This window comes from Aquarana catesbeiana, linkage group LG06 (assembly GCF_042186555.1).
Source record: "Aquarana catesbeiana isolate 2022-GZ linkage group LG06, ASM4218655v1, whole genome shotgun sequence".
Classification (NCBI taxonomy): domain Eukaryota; kingdom Metazoa; phylum Chordata; class Amphibia; order Anura; family Ranidae; genus Aquarana; species Aquarana catesbeiana.
In genome coordinates, this window is record NC_133329.1 from 370,284,783 (window position 1) to 370,302,512 (window position 17,730).

At 40.9% G+C, this 17,730-nt stretch overlaps 1 protein-coding gene across 1 annotated transcript in view; it reads right to left on the minus strand.

Annotated features, from left to right (window-relative positions):
• Positions 1-3,527: 3,527 nt before the first annotated feature.
• The window catches only part of KIF5C (kinesin family member 5C), a 124,697-nt gene continuing 110,494 nt past the window's right edge, over positions 3,528-17,730 (minus strand). The window contains exons 23-26 of the mRNA XM_073634210.1: positions 17,376-17,480; positions 14,617-14,833; positions 13,346-13,468; positions 3,528-8,694 (exon numbers count right to left, since the gene is read on the minus strand). Coding sequence (XP_073490311.1) covers positions 13,353-13,468; positions 14,617-14,833; positions 17,376-17,480 — 438 coding nt within the window. The 3' untranslated portion in view covers positions 3,528-8,694; positions 13,346-13,352. The remainder of the gene's footprint in view (positions 8,695-13,345; positions 13,469-14,616; positions 14,834-17,375; positions 17,481-17,730) is intronic.

Consider the following 17,730-nt stretch of genomic DNA (forward strand, 5'->3'; position numbering starts at 1 on the left):
TAATCTGTTCGATTTGCTATATTGTGTCAGTAATCAAGGATTTTGAACAGACTTGTTAAAACCTTTTATTTGTATTTCCTGAAATGTGGATATAATAAAGAGAAGTTATCTACATTAGACTTCATGCAAGTTGAACCTTTACTTAAAAGTTATTTGATGAAATAATTGTGGCAATTTTTCTTTCTTTGATGGAAACTATTGTAACAACCGGTTTTGTTCGGTTTAATAGCAAACCTAGTAAAAATCTATTAAATTAAATTTACTTTTGAATAAAAGATTAAATAGTTTATTTCCACATCATTAAAAAAAAAAAAAAAAAAAAAATTATATATATATATATATATATATATATATTTTTTTTTTTTTTATTTTTTTTTTTCTCAAATACATCCTTGCAATGTAAGGCTAATTCTATGACACACAGTTGCTGTGCAAGACAAAAGTCTTTTCTCTATGAAGATTCTCAAAGGATGGCTGACAAGTATGTAAAGGGCTCATTCCAGGTATTTGGGAGAGGACCAGGAGACCCAGCATGTCTATTCCTAATGAAGGAAGGAAAGCCATCTCTCAGAAATGTGTTGATAACCAGGAGTCTCATGAGTCCCACATGTACATGCGTAGTTTCCATCACTGACCTGCATATTTGTTGGCCATGAAATGAGTGAAATGGCATCTTTTCCACTTAAAGTGGTTGTAAACCCCATTCATGAAATCTGACCTGGGCACATACAGTATATCTGTAGTGTTTACTTATCTTTCTCCAAAGCTCTAAGTGTCGTGTCTTTCTGCCGCTCTGGTCTTCTGTTATTAGCAGAGTCACCTCTGACAAGCTCTCTGACACACGAGATAAAAGCAGCTGGAAATTTGTGTCAGGGAGGGAGCTTAGAAATAGATAAGCAGAGAACGTGTCTATTCAAACTACAGCTCTGCAAGTTTCTTCGTTCCTCTGCCTATGAGGAGGGGTGCCTTTCCGCCAATCAGCTCACACAGTGTATGCCCCGACTTCCCTCCCAATGCTGAATGAGGAAGAAAGATTTGTAACACGATGTACACTTTCTAAAGAATGTAGAAAGGGAAAGACTGCAGATATGCATGTAAAACTTATGTAGGAGGATTTGTTTAGTTTAATCTCTGTGTATCATCAGAGGCTGTACACTTCACTGGGTATAGGAGAGGGTTTAAAACCACTTTAATGCTTACCCACCATAAAACCTCAGTTCCACCAGATCTATTTGGCGTTTACCGATGGTGTGTTTTAAAGCTGTTGTAAACCTCTGAAATGAAAAATGAGCAAAGCCTTTCCCTCTATTGTGTGTACTTGCCTCAATCCACAGCACTTGATGTGGTTGCCATCTGCTCTCTCTTCCCTCTGCATAAGTCACTTGTGACAGGTTATGCCGACAGAAAATCCTGGAAAACGCCCCAGCACACAGCAGGTGATTGACAGCCTCAGATGTGCAGGTTTCCCTTTATGCTGTGTTACATTTAGCTCTCCTCTCTAGGCTGTGTAGTGTGTAACATCAGATCCTCACCCTGTCTTCGGGAGCTTAGAAGTGCTGTGTAAAATGTTTTGTTTAGGCGGCTGTAGAGGAGAGAGCGCTGCAGATAAACCGGTACAACTTAGGAGAATTGTAGGAGGATACGTTTAATCTCTGTATCATCCGAGGCTAGTCACGTCACTGTGTGTATGTAAGGGTTCACAAACATTTTAACCACTGTGGACACATTGCTTACATTTTTAAATACAACATTCAAGAGCACATGAGTCTTTTGGATTGTTTCTTTAGATGTTTTGTGATAAGTAGGGGTATCAATTTCTGAGACGGTAGCAGCTGTCGTTTTGATGACCTAAAACAATTACTTTTTGCTTCTCATTTTCCTTGATTTGTTCTGCATTTCATCTCTGAATGGAGGTGGTCACCTTGGCAGAAGAGCGGAGCTTTGCTTCCTCATGTCAGAGCTGCCCTCCCTCCCCCATGACTGGCGGGGGAATATTTAAAAGAAGAGGCAGGATAGGGAGCAAGGACAATTCCAAAGAATGAAGAAAAAAATTAGGGAGACCCCAACACTGCAGATCCTCAGGTACAGCTTGCTCTCTAGCATGGAGAACAGTGAACAGTACAGTTGTGGCATCACTGAATCTCCACTGCTGGAGCCAGTGGGAGGAATTGTTATACCCCACTGTCTCTTTACTAAATGTACATAATCTAACTGCATATTAACATTTATAGGTAATGTTGATCCAGGAAAGAAAATTGGACTGACTCTTGGGGAATCTTGGGGAATCAGGAAGGAAATTCCCCCCCCCCCTGCTGGAGCAAATTAGATCATGCTTTGCTGGGGTTTTTTTTTGCCTTCATCTAGATCAATTGTGGGTATAGGATTGTGTATATGAGATTGTATTTTTTAAATTATTTCCCCCCCTTTATAGATTGAACTAGATGAACTTATGTCTTTTTTTTAACCTATGTAACTGTTGGAGCCACTGGAAGGGATTGTCGTGCCCCACTATAGGAGCCAGTGGGAGGAACTGTGCCTGACTATTGGGTGCCAGTGGGGGGTATTGTGCCCTATTATTGGAGCCACTGGAAGGAATCGGTGTGCCCCACTATAGAAGCCAGAGGGAGGAATTATTGTGCCCAACTGTTGGCAGCCAGTGGGAGGAATTGTTGTGCCCAACTGTTGGCAGCCAGTGGGAGGAATTGTTGTGCCCAACTGTTGGCAGCCAGTGGGAGGAATTGTTGTGCCCAACTGTTGGCAGCCAGTGGGAGGAATTGTTGTGCCCAACTGTGGGCAGCCAGTGGGAGGAATTGTTGTGCCCAACTGTGGGCAGCCAGTGGGAGGAATTGTTGTACCCAACTGTGGGGAGCCAGTGGGAGGAATTGTTGTGCCCAACTGTTGGGAGCCAGTGGGAGGAATTGTTGTGCCCAACTGTTGGGAGCCAGTGGGAGGAATTGTTGTGCCCAACTGTTGGGAGCCAGTGGGAGGAATTGTTGTGCCCAACTGTTGGGAGCCAGTGGGAGGAATTATGCCCCCTGTTGGTGTCAGTGGGAAGAACTGTATCTCAGTGTCAGTAGGAGAATAATGCCTCATATCAATGGGAGGAATAGTGCACCCCAAGGGTCAGATAAATGCAAGCAAAGGGCTGCATCTAGCATTTGGGCCACAGCTTGGAGACCACTGCCTTATATTTCATACTGCAGATACAGCATTGAAGATCAAGGCACAGGAGTACCTAGGTGCAAGAATATGCACTGCTATTTTATAGATGAAATTCAAGGCAAAATTTTGATTTTTTCAGAGCATGGCATAGGCACAGTTTACATTTGTAGTCGTTGCCTAGAACACAGGAAAGCTTTACCCTCAGTTCAACTTTTAATGCACAGATCTTCTATAGGGTAATTCATTTAACACAAATTATTAACTTTTTGCCTGAAGTTCCCCTTTCAATTGCTATGTAGGACAAGTACACTATAATTTACACAGGAAAAGGAATGTCACCAAAATAAATTACTCAAACCAGGACATAAACTGTAATTCAATTTTATTTTTGTAGTTTGACATTTTCAGATAAAATACCATGCAATCTGCCAGTGTATCATACATCTGTCATAGCTAGAGCTGGAGACCATGTCCTGGGGGATTCCGGAAAGACTCTTCACCATCAGATCCCTTTGAAGTATGTTACAGATCAGTCCATTGGCAGAAGCAAAAGAAAAGTCTCTTATGGTTATGTCTGTTTTCGAATTAATCTTCCAGATCAGAAAAAAAAAAAAAATCAACTTGAACTTTTTTTTTTTCTCTCCTAAAGTGGATGCTACGATACAGATACACATTACACACGCCACAATGCAACATATACAGCTCTACAAAAGCTTGTTCTATTCTCCAACAGTGAACATGGAAACATTGGTGGAAGAACAAAAAAACACATTGAAATTGATTGAAAAACAAAAACAGGTTTAGGAATATTAAATAGAAAAAAAAATGTTTGCAAAGTATAAAACAGCAAGATCTATATAAATAAATAAATAAATTAGAAAAAAAAAAGGTGAGAAGTATTAAGTACTATGCGAGAAACCTGCAGCAAAAACCTTTGTTGCACCGGTCTTAACCTTTGCCGCTTAAGTGCATAAGTGGGCCATAGAAAGGGGATTTTAAATGGGGCCTGTAAATATTTTTAAGACAAAAGCCAGTCTTCACATTTAATAAACGGCACCTAGCTTACAAGTATCCAACATTACAAAAAGAAAAAATGTAAGTGGATCTAAAATTTTAAAGTTAGTTTAGATTTTTGCATACTTTTTTTGCATTAACTATTCATTAACAGGGAAGAAGCACTTGCATGGTACCTTTGCATTTCCATCATAAGAAGGCCAACAAATGGACCAGATAAACGTCACCCAACCAAGCCCAGGGAACGCATCCAATGCCCATCTGTGAAGAGACCACGCAACTAAGCAGCATTCATTATGGTTCGCATATCCGCGATATTATACCAATTATGGGTATTTGGGACTAAGGTCATAATCACATTGAAAGAAAGTCTGCTCCTAAAAACAGTTCTTTCCCCATCCTAGACAACCAGAGGGCCTCATAATTCAGGTTTTATTAGATGCAAGTTGGGCCCTAAGCAGCAATTCTTATGATTTAAAAAAAAAAAAACTGATTTAACCCTATAAACACCAAAAGTTTGCCCAACTTGGAGATCACCTAAAATAAAAAAATAAAAAAGTAGAAAAACAAATATTCAAGCGGGGGGGGATTTTATATATAGAGCAGTTTTACTGGGGCTTGGCCAAAGTTGTCTGCAAAAAGATCCATCTCCCAAAATGTCCTCCATAGCCACCACACTAGGTCATGATGCAAGAACCTGATCCGTTGTTAGTGGCAACACACAGACCTCCCCACCCCCCTACCCGACACTTTCTCATGCTTCTTTTGAGCTTGCTGCTCTCTTGCCTCTGACTGATTTTATTTTGTGCCTGAAAATCTGACTGGCTGATCAGTTAACGGCAACAATACAGCCTTATCAGAGTCCATCTGTCCAACAAGACACACTTAAAAGGGGCACAAGGACATTGTTCAATGGGCATCTATTAAAAAACAGGTGGCCTCACTACAACCAATCAGATTGTAGATTACATTTATCTAAGGCCAGACAGAAAATACAAATAAAGATCTGATTGGCAGTTAAGGTGAACACCTCATTTTCTTGAAATTTCTAAAAAGGCACATTATTATTCTTTCAATGCTGGGAGCAACTTCCATTAGAAAAAATGACAGCTTCATTTTAAAGATTCCCTTTGTGTGACACGGCCCTTCAAGTGCAACAGCATCTAGTGGCCATGGATGACACAGACCAACTCTGGGAGACCCAATGGCTTAGCCAAAGTCTTAATGGCTGAAATTACTGCTCAATACTATCAAAATAAGGGGTTTATCAGGTCATAGTATGGTCTCATTAAGTCTTCAATACTGTCCCCAGCAAGAGGATTATGGCTGTAACTAGTGACGGTTCTCCACATTTTTCTATGGAGTAATCTACTAGAGCATTGGTTTCTAAGCTAAGTCCTCAAGTACCCCCAACAAGTCAGACTGTCAGGTTTTCTTTCATCCTGCACTGGTGCTTCAAATCAATGTCAATGGCTTTACTAGGGGAAAATCCCAAAACATAGCCTGTTGGGGGCAGTGTTATTTTGACAACAAATTGATGCAGTTTTAGTCATAGTCTTTTGACTAAAATACGATTTTAGTTTTAGGCGTATTTTAGTAGACTAAAATCGAATGGTTCTAGTTAACCTGATGGCCCCGACTACATGCCAATACGCGGCCTCTCGACTGCCGGGCCTTGGCACCAAGCGGTCGCATATTTGTGTGCAGTAGCACCAACAGTGCTGTGCCGAGAGCGTGCGCCCCGCTGCTTGCAATCACGAGTTTTCCCAAACATGCGATGTGGATAATGCATTACAATTTTAACCCCTTGGCACTGGCTGCCGCTGCCCTTTAAGGGGTTTGCTATGCTGGGAGGCAGGGCAGGGCTTATAGCCATGTGGCCGCCGTGATTGGCTATCACATGGCTGTAAGCCCCACCCTGCCTACCGGCATAGCAAACGCCTTAAAAGGGCCGAAAGCCGGCACCAAGGGGTTAAAATTGTAATGCATTATTTAAGTATTTTTCTAGCATTTCCAAACTCGTAAAAAAATCTAAAATGTTATTATTTATGGTATTATAGAGGAACTGCAGTCTGCTCATATAATTTGTAATAAAAACATCTTTGCCATTCTGAAGCTTCCCTGCAACCACTTTGAATATTATTTTATATATACTGTGATTCTGCACTTTCCAAATATGCTGCAGAAATCTCCCTTGACTGAGTCTGGCTGCATCCATTTTAACTGTGGGCAGCTGAAGCTCCTGCCTGTTCACTTCCTGGATTTACACAGAGGCACACCTCCAGCTCTGCATCTCTCATTGGCCCTCTTATGACTCATCTTCCTTCCCTTCCTGGCAAATTCTCAGGAGAGTGAGAGAGAGCTGTGCATGATGTCATAAGCCTAGGCTTTTTACCAGAAATGAAACAGGAAGTGCGCTGTATAAGGTATTTACTGACAGAAAAAAAAAAGTTTTACTATCCAAAGTTAAAACGACAACAAGGGCAGAAGATTTAATAGATGAAAAGTTGAAAACATGACTGAAGTTCCACTTTAATGTTTGAACATGTACTACAGACAGATTTAGCTGTTGATATACAACCAGTGTTCAATTTAACGTCAAATTTCGATTTAGTCATCGTCTTGAGTAAAATGCCATTTCAGTTTTAGTCAAATTATCTTCGTTTCCATTGACATCTATGGGAAAACTTTCTTTGATATGTGAGTGCTTTGGATTACAAGCATTCTCCTGGAACGGATCATGCTCATAATCCAAGGTTCCACTGTATTTTCGTTGACGAAATTAAAAACTGGTTGGGGGTACTTGAGGATTGAAGTTGGGAACCACTGCGCTAGAGGGCACATACTGTCTAATGCAAAATACAGTAAGGGCCAAGGATTCCGCAGAGCCCTACTACTGACCACTCACTGCAAACGTTGGGACCAAATAAAAGCTGATTAACTGTGTAGTTTGAGGGTCTTCCCAATGAATTAGAACACAGAAAGAACCTCTCTCATTATACAACTGTTGGTTCATTTTGTTGAATCTGACAATGACAGGCCAGCAGTAGTCAAATCATGACCAAAGACCCTTTGGTCCTGCGTAAAGACCCTGCAGGGACAAAGTCCATTCTACCCACATTGGAGAAGTCCATACAATTTTATCTCTACACTATACCTCCCACTGCACATAGCTTAAATATAATTCACGGCATCACTTCCTCTGGTACCCAATGCAGGACTTAGGCAACCTGGTCAAGCAACAATTGCGGCGATAAGGCTGCTATTACAGAATAAATAAACACCAAAAAGATGACAAATGAAGTAGAAAAAAGGGGGAAAAAAATGGTCACACAAGAACACATGGGGATATTGTATACACACAAATGTACATTACAGGCCTGTCAGCTGATTCGTTCTCTACTCTTCATAAATAGTTTAATTCTCTAGCAATGAAAAAAAAAAAGAAAAAAAAAAAAAAAAAAGTAAAATCAGTCTTATAAGATTTGGTAAATAAAGAAATACATTTTCTGTTTTGAGTACTGCCCACTGGCAGTAATCCTTGAGGAAAACCGGTTTACAACTGGCACATAAGGGTTAGAAGAAGGCATAAAAATTCATCTTGGTACAATGCAATGGAGCTGAGCTTATCACGATGGCGGCCGTTCTGGCTGATAGGAAAGGCCTGTTGAATACATTCAATTCTCTTTGCAATGTGCTTGGAAAAATGCATCCGCTGTAATTGTGTGTTATATGGGAATCCTTTTTAGAATGGTATGGTTTCGAGACACCAGGTCCAAATACGCAGTTGTAGTCTCATTGCTTTATTTATCTCCACCGCCCTCGTCCTACTTTCAGAGTACAGTGTACAGCACCCACTGCCTTATAGCCTTGCTGATGGAGAGGAAACCACTTGGTCAGACTGCTGCAATCAGCTGTAGAAAGGGTAAATCAGCAATGGTGAAACTGGCCAGAGGGCGGCCATGTTGGAACAGGTTGCAGTCATGCCAAGCGTCCCCAAAGCCTGGGTTTAATTAAAGACTTACCTACCTTACACCCAAAAATGTTTTAATCAAGTAAAATACCCATTAAAATGTTGATGGAAAAATGAGATTTCTATTCAGTACTACAAAACAGCATCTAGGGGAAGAGGGGTGTACCGCGTAATAAAGCAATGGACTGAGTCCTAGCCAGCCAGTCTCCTGGGGAGTTCAGAAATACAAACCCCAGAGAATTTATGAAAGGAGGTAAAATCAGCGGAACGTGATGACAATACCAAGATGGAGGTGCAGTTGATCGCCAAATATCGCAGCGGAAGTTAGATTTCCATAATGGTTATGTTCCATACAACACAAGCTGAGATAAACATGACTCTGTACATTTTCTTTGTAACGATTCTGTACATTGATGGTTTCCATGAAGCTGAAATAAGGCGAGTCGGGGCTGGTTTTATGATTGTAGAGAGCTCAGAAAAGGTGCAACGACATGTGTACGAGTGTGAGGTTGGTGGCGCCACATGCTTAGCAATGGATTCCTAATCTGTAGAGGAAAAAAAAAAATTCAGTACTAAAGTCACTATGGATAAACTCCACAGCCTATCACATTTATCCCCTTTGGCCTAGAAAAAGCCTCACTTTTAGTCGGGGTTCTGACTTTAGTGGTAAAAAAGGCCACAACTTATTACCCTGCAGTTTATAAAGTACATGTACACCCAACCACTAGATTCACATTTAAGTATTACCATGTTAATGTCATTTCAGCAGTATGTTTGTTTTAGGGTGACAACGCTCTGTCCCCCTCTCCTAGTTGTGCTCCTGCATAGTCAACCCTGCCACACAGGCTTCTGATGGAGACTACAGTCCAGCACACAATATATACAGTGCTCCGCATAAATGGAGTACACCCCTTTTGAAAAGTGAAGTAAGATTTTAATCAATATCTCAATGAACACAAGAACAATTTCCAGAATTTTGACAAATTAGTATTTTGTATGACCTCCATGATTTCAAAGGACAGGTTCTCCATTTAAATAAAAAAAAAAACAAACAAAACAAAAAAACAAAAACAAAAAAACAACAAAAAAAACAGACACACAAAACAATTTTTTTTTTTTTTTTTTTTAATAGGATTTGAGTTAGTGCGTGTTAGTTTTAGCTATGATTTTTCCTACAACAATGAAAATCACACTTCTTTAGTGGACTAAAGTTCCTGGAACTCTTGACCTCTGCTCAGGCCATCGACTTACCCTCCCCAGTTGTCTGTTTAGGGCTTGAATGCAAATTGCAGGCATCCCCAGCCATTATCTGCACAAGAAGCCTTGCTCTTGCAGGTCTATAGAGATGCTGGGGAAGTGAATCTTTCCCTATTACACCAGAGGGACCGAGCTTGTTATGAAAGGGAGACTCTCACTCCTGAGGACTTCAGTTTTTATGCTTTCAAACATGAAATAAATCAGTAGTTGTGTTTAGCGGAAAGCCCAGAAAGAAGATCAAAAATCCCTTCCAGCAATCATATAAAATGTCATTTTCCTGCATTTTGCAGATGTTGCTTACACAAATGATATTGGATAGCCTATGAGACGGTTTTGATACAAGCCTCAACAAATAGGGAGAGCTGCATGAAGTCGAAAAACCAACAAAGATATGTGCTGCAAAATACAACCGCACACCAGGGTTTTAATTAAGATATTATACAGGATTTATATAGCGCCAACAGTTTGCGCAGCGCTTTACAATTTAAAAGTGAGACAGTACAATTACAACGCATTTCAATACAGAAGGAGGAGGAGGTTCTTGCTTACTAACTAAAGGATTACACCTCTCCTCTGTCCTGACTATTCATTCCCACTTACAGGTTCAAGAAAACTACATAGGCCACTGACAGCCTTCTGCAGAAAACGCTAGTTGTCTGATTGTAATGAATGGAGCAAGCGCACAGATCAGGAATGTCACAACTCTTCATTTCCATACTGATTTCAAGTCATGGGACTGAAGCCACATAACAGCCAGAGAACTAGTATTTTCAGAAAAGAACAAGGGGGAAAATTTTTTTTAAAAAAAGCCGTTCATTACAACTATAGGTTTCCTTTAGAAATCAGTAGTAGAGACACCACACTGGCTTAGTGGTTAGTCATTGGTTCAAGTCCCCATTAACTACTTCAGCCCCAGAAGATTTGGCTGCTGAATGACCAGGCCATTTTTTGCGATTTGGCACTTTAACTGACAATTGTGCGGTCGTGCGACGCTGTACCCTAACAAAATTTACGTTCTTTTTTTTCCCCACAAATAGAGCTTTCTTTTGGTGGTATTTGATCATCTCTCTGCAGTTTTTATTTAAACAAAAAAAGAAGAGCGACAATTTTGAAAAAAAAAACCCACTATATTTTGTACTTTTTGCTATAATAAATATCCCCATTTTTTTTTTTAAAAAAGCATTTTTTTTCTCAGTTTAGGCCGATACCCTGTTTCCCCGAAAATAAGACCTAGCGTGATTGTCGGTGGTGGCTGCAATATAAGCCCTACCCCCCAAATGAGCCCTACCCTGTTTCCCCGAAAATAAGCCCTACCCTGAAAATAAGACCTACAAGGACTTTAACTAGGGCTTATTTGGGGGGGTAGGGCTTATATTGCAGCCATCGCCGACAATCACGCTAGGTCTCATTTTCGGGGAAACAGGGTATGTATTCTTCTACATATTTTTGGTAAAAAAAAAAAATACGCGTATATTGATTAGTGTGCGCAAAAGTTTTAGTGTCTACAAAATAGGGGATAGGTTTATAGCATTTTTATTATTATTTTTTTGTTTTGTTACTAGTAATGGCGGCAATCTGAGATTTTTATCGGGACTGCGACATCGGCACCCGACCCCCCCCCAGAGCAGCGGTGTGCGCGCCTGCTATCCCACTTAAAGGAGCCGATGCACAGCTACAACAGCTCGCGGGATCGTGCCGACCTGTCGCAGTATGACGCGGCTGGTCGGCAAGCGGTTAAGGACACTACCTGTACGGAGTTTGCATGTTCTCCCTGTGCGTGAATTTCCTTTGGTTACTCCAATTTCCTTTTTATTTTACTTGATTATTTGTATACTGTTGCTTCAATTTGAAAAAAAAAAAAATCTTTGTAAGTTTTGGGTAGAATGGAGAGAAACTGGAACACCTGCCAGCATTTTACTGCTGTCTGTGGCCCCTTTAGGGGGATTCACCCTCTCTATTTGTCCCGTTTACCTTTAACAGAGAAAGAAAATGGGTTATCACAGGAAATAGAGGTGAAATCTTCCACTGGGAATTTTCTCTCACTTCCTGTTTTGGCTATGGGACAGGAAGTGGAGGGAAATCTCCCCAATAGGACACAGAGGGCAAAAAAAACCCTGACAGGCGTTATGACCCTCGCTTACTCTCTTCAAAATAAAAATAAATCGCCTTTAGTTCTAATAGGAAAATGTTTCGTCCCCAAGGATGCAATGGGCTTTAAAATGGCTCCCGAGGGTTACTAAGTAGCCATAAAAAGGGAGCTACTTCTGTCCCAAACATATTCACTAATAAACACGCCAAAAGAACGAGCACCTCTACTCAGTTTGACCAGATGGGAGAGAGACCTTAACTGTACATTCTCAGCAGCACAGCGGCAACGCATAATCATACTAGCTCTTAAATCCTCGTCTTGTACTAAAGTACAGGAAACTAACTTCAAGCTACTTAACCGTTGGTACCTGACCCCCTCCCGGTTGCGAAGATGCTTTCCATCTTCCTCGAATCGGTGCTGGCGCTGTGACGAGGAGGAGGGAACCCTGATTCATATTTTTTGGTCTTGCTCTAAGTTGCGAGACTTTTGGGGAGAGGTCAGGCGCATTACGCAAAAGTGCACAGAATATAATATCCCTGATGAGGCCGCTTTTTTCCTCCTACATCTTTCTTCCATCCCCTTTAAAAAATATAAGAAGTCCCTCACACGTCATTTGCTCAATGCAGCAAGGGCGTGTATCCCACTTTGCTGGAAACAACCTCTCCCTCCTGCCACTTCATTGTGGCTACGGAGGGTAGAGGAAATAAAGAAAATGGAAGACCTGATCCTCACCGCACAACATAAACAAGAAATACATAAAAAGACCTGGGACATCTGGAACGCATTTATCTACTCCGAAGAAGGCCAGCGCTTACTTGGGTCATGATAACATCTCCACAATTATAAGGATTACACTGTCTAAAAGGAATATGGATCTAGATATCGCCATGTCTCTATCCCCCCCCCCCTTTTTTTTTTTTTTCTTCACTCCCTCTCCTTCCTTCTTGCCCCCCTCTTCTATATCCCTTCTCCCTACCCTTACCCCTCTACCTCCCCAGGGAATTTAATTCCCATTTTCTAAAAGAAAAGTTGAAAAAGTAGGTGGGGGACACCCTGATGCTGTAGAACTTTGCATAAAGATATTTTGCACTAAGAAAGTGACACACCAAAGATATTCACATGCTTCAAAGGTTCATGCTCACATATACATGGTATATTGTCTTGAATTTATGTGACCTCTGTATAGCAAATGTAACAAAACACCAGTACTCATTTATATTTGTATCGCGGGGCCCTCACCCCTGTTTGGAGTCGAATAAAGTTTATATTTGAAAAAAAAGGGAGCTACTTTTAGCTATACTGGACCTGTCCTCATTAGTTACATTATATTTTATTCATTTGTACAGGGAGAAAGAGAGAGAAAAACAAAGTGGGAATAAAATTGCCTATACTCTCATTTAGCCTTCCCATAGACTCCAATGACATGAGGATACCTAGGTCCTTTATATTTACCTAGCAGGGTAATGTGACTCTTATGCAACTTTGACCAAAGTGATGGCTCATAATACTGTTTAGACTCCTTTCACACGGCTTTGTTGCAAAAACACATATGCATTTTTTGCCGTTTTTGATTCGTTTCTTGTGGGTTTTCTGGGAAATGCACCTGTGAAACTTGGACACATGACTCTAAAACCGTACCAAATGCGCAACGCTGGTGCGTTTTCTATTCTTTCAATGGGGATCTGCGTTTTTGGTGTGGTTTTCAAAAGCACAAAGAAACGCGCCACACCCGCAGTGCAGTGATGTGAAGAGTCCCATAGGATTTAAAGGGATTGGGTTTCTATTTCATTTTTTAGACTAGTCAAAACGCATCAGTGTGAAAGCAGCCTATACTCCTTGTATATACTCACTTGTCAGTTATTTTGTGTTGTGGTAATAAGCTGAAGAATGCATGGCTCCACTTCCACCTCGGACAGCGTGCATGGCTGTTGGAGAAGCTGCTGGATGGTAATGCCCGGCGCGAATTGGCTTAGCTGCAAAGAAGAAAAAGAAACAGATCACAATTTAGCAACCCTTCTGGCTGGTCAGACCAGGAATGCAGCACGCCTATCTTATACCAACAACATGTCTGTATTGGATGTCAAACAGAAGAGGAGATTGTCACTTTATCCCATGCTCTCTGTGGGTAAGAAACTTCCAGCATACATCCTCCAGAGGGCGCCATCTGATACAATATCCACATCTTGCAGGAATACAGGTGAGTCAAGAATACATGACTAATTTTTTTTTTTTTTAATATATAAAACACAAATGTTATTTTGATAAAATATAGAGAACAAATTATAAAATCCCACTGTTAAAACATGCAATGAGGTCAATGCTAAAGTACCAAATTTTGTTTTTTTAAAAACAGTGAAGTGGAAAATACATTAACAAAAGCCTATAACAAGGAAAAAAAAATTAAAAAAATGGAACATACATGGCTTTTACCAACAATAAAGCTTATGATTATGCATGTTCGATTGCACTGTTTTTTTTTAAAAAAATAAAATGGATACTCTATTACCATTACCCCACTGTATGTAATTGTGTGTAATTGCAATATTTCTCTATATAGAGTTTTTATGTTGTTTAAAAGACAGCCTTTTGTTCTTTAAAATGTATTCTTTATAATATGAAGTCATTACTAGATTTTTTTCATACCTATAAATTTATAAGTGTTTAAAATGTGCTTGATAGCTTATCCCACTGAGTATTCAGTAAAAAAAAAAAAAAAAAACACTCTGGATTGTCATCATTGGTAATTGTTTTCTTACATTTTCAAAACCTGCCAGAGGTTCTAATACTCTATCCAAATCTAAACTGTCTATTTTCTTACCTACTCTGGAAACATGAAATAGATAGGACTGCTTACTATAGGTCACCATACACACACACTTGTTCTGATGAATTAGGCTCGGTAATCATTTCACTTTGTCTAACATAAGATATTAAGCATAGCTCCAGGGTAGAATATTGTCCCTTTTGGCTTTTTGACATTTATGGATTTGATAGCAAAGTTTTCAGGAAAGCCTTTTGGCAAAACACACCAGATCCCATCAGCTCTGGAGCCTGTGTGATAATATTAGCACCTGTATAGCACACAATGCCAGCCATTTCCATAGAGAACCACCGAGCTCACCAATTTGGGCAGAATGAACTCTCCTGGCCATGTTCTTTGCTCTCACAGCTTCCTTAATGCGGTCCACCTCCTGCTGGTATCTCTTGCGGTCTCGCATTGCATTCTCTTTGGCTTCCTTCAATGCACCCTCCAAAGCCTTGACCCTTTCAGCTGTCGCACGAAGACGTTTCTCCAGTTTCGGAAGCTCACAGCGCAGATCTGCGTTATCGCGAACCAGCTGCAAAGCAGATTCATCCAAAGAGGATGAAAAGGTCAGAAAATGTTGTTGTACAAAAGATTACAAAACTGAAACTTGATGTATGAAGCAAAAATTATTTGGTTTTCCCCATTACTATTTTAGCAATAATAGAGACATGGGGTTAATGCAAATTATAGTAAATCTACCATATGGCACATGTACAACAAACCTGTCAAACATTTTGAATGTTTAAAATAAAAAGCCCTGCTTAGGAGCAGAGACCACAACGCGTCATTCACACCTGTAGATGGGCATTAGGCTGCGGTACAACATGTGGGTAGGGTGGTGAAATGTATTGTTACAAAGCATCACACTGGCTACTTTTTTTACTTTTTTTTTTTTTTTTTTTTTACGCTTCATTGAAATGTCACAAAATATTTACCCTTACGTGTGACATGCAGTGGCATGTAAAAATGCAGACAAGCTGCATTTCTAGGCTAGGCACATCACCCACATGTATGGTGTGAACAGGGCACATAGAAAACTACTGTGTATCCCCTCCACGTATATATTGCGAGTGTATGCTCACGTCAAAGCAGAACTGGACTCTCTCAATCAGCTTGAACTATTTTTAATCCTTAGGCTCCATTCACACGGGCGCCTCCGTCTTAGTAATTCCGGTTGCTCAGCGGGGGATTGCTCCGCTGATACCCGGTGAGCAGGCGGATGACAGGTCCATCTCTGCTCACTGTGCAGAGCAGACATGGACACAGTCCCACCCTCCTTTCCGGGGAAAATGGGGTGGAAACAGACCGCCCGTCAGTTTTCATCCTATCTGCCAGACAGATGGAAAATAGGAGCACCATCCATCTGGATTTTGCGACCAGGATCGGATAGAGGCAGGTGTCAGCGGACGTGTGTGTCAGCTGGCATCCACCGCTCCATTTGGGAGACTGCAGGGTCCGAACAGGTCCGCCTTAAAAACTGACAGGTGGACCTGATCGGAAAGCCTGCATGAAAGGCACCTTTTGCTGCTTTTTTTAATTGCTTCCTGGTTTCTGGCCTAGGCCAAAATGATGTCATACATCCAATAAATCTTCATCTGCATTTCCCCCCCCCCCTTTCATCTGGAGGAGGGGCTCTCTGCCAAGCACAATCTTCTGTCTCAATGCCTGGACAAAGGGCAGATGCATTCCAGGAAGTAAATGCTATACGAATCATCTGCCCTTACTCAAGATGGCCTCAGCTAGAAATTCAGTTTTTTTTTTTTTTGTCAAAGTGATTTCTCAACAAAATAAAGCAGGGTCTCTCAACCTTTTTCCAGTCAAGGCACCCTTTAAAATTCTGCACAATCTCGAGGCACCACATTCTAAATGATATAAAACTAAACAAAAGCGTCGTACGCACGCTTAGATTTTCGGACGACCGAATGTCCGATTTTTGTGGCATGCTAGTCTCATGTTGAAAGTAAAGAGGTTACTCACAACATGAAAATTTTCGGACGACAGAATACAACTTCAGAAGTGACGTCATGTGTTGAATAGTTTTGTATGTATTTTTTAGTTCATGAGCATGCGTAGTCTTCCTATTACAGTTTTTTTCATACAAAAACCGTACTAATTAAATGAAAATCAGATGTTGAGTTCAACATCGAACAAAAGTGTTATAGTCTGCACATCCAGCTTTTATCTGCCGAAAAATCGGAATCGGCTGTCGAAAGCACCGTACTAACGGTCCAAAAATTGGCAGACAGCTCGTCATGCAAATTTTTACATACATTTTTCGTATCGTGTGTACAGGCCTTTATAGTTTTACATAATGCAGCAACATAAACACATAGGACATCCAACGTTGGTGTCGATTTATTCTTTCAAAGCAAATACACCTTTGCACACTGGCAATGACTAGTATTCCAATGTTTCTCTCCCCTCTCCGCTTCTCTCCCTCACTCAGCGGATATGACCCCAGTGGTTGGTGACAGAAAGGAACAAGGGAGGGACAAACAAGGATGCTGTGCAGGTGCCCAATGTCCTCCTTACCAACCGATGACGTCATGGGTGTCAGCGGCTAGAAGGTTGTAATGGTGCACAATGAAAACCTGTGACTTTGTGTAACTAAAAGGCATGCTTGGCCCACCTGCTAGCTTGTATACAATCTTTGAGCAATTTTTAGGTATGTTGCCAAGGTATCCCTAAACAACCATGAAGGCACCCTAGTTGAAAAAGGCTGAAATAAAGCAGAGAAATGACTAACTCTGTCCACATCCCTGTTACCTGAATAACCTGGTCTCAAGTACTGTGAGGTCATTAGTGCGCAGTCCTTTCTTTCCTTTGACACACTGTTACTGAGTAGGGATGGGCTCCTGGGTGATTACCCCATTTACACCAGAGGATCAAAGAAGAGCGAATGTTTTGCAGAGACTTTACCCATTGTGGTTCCTCGTCCTTTGTTTGTGTGCAGCCCATGATCTGCCTGATGCCAGGTTTCTTTTTTTTGCAAACACACAGTTGTCTTTTGTATGTTTCAATGGTCTAACCAATTACACACGTACAATATAAAATCTGCAAATCCCATGTCTAACCTGTTTGTGAACTTTTGTCAGCTGCTCAAGGTTGTTCTCCAAAAAGGAAATCTTCTGTTTCTGAGCAGCACTGCCACCTCCATCATCGCTGTCCAGCTCCACGCTCTGAAACCAAGGGGGTAGAATAAAAGGAGAACGGCAGGTTAAAAAAAAAATAAAAAATTGTATTTCTTTCCCCCCTTTCCTGGTGAACTACAGAGTTACTTATGCGTGAAAGCTGAAGGTTATATTAACTCCATCCAAATGAGCAAAAGTTCCAAATTGTTGGTGAGGAAAGTTCACTGTCAGTTGAAATATCATGGTGTGTAATAGCTAGAATGCGGTCTGGAACATAAAACAAGGACTTTTGTCAAGC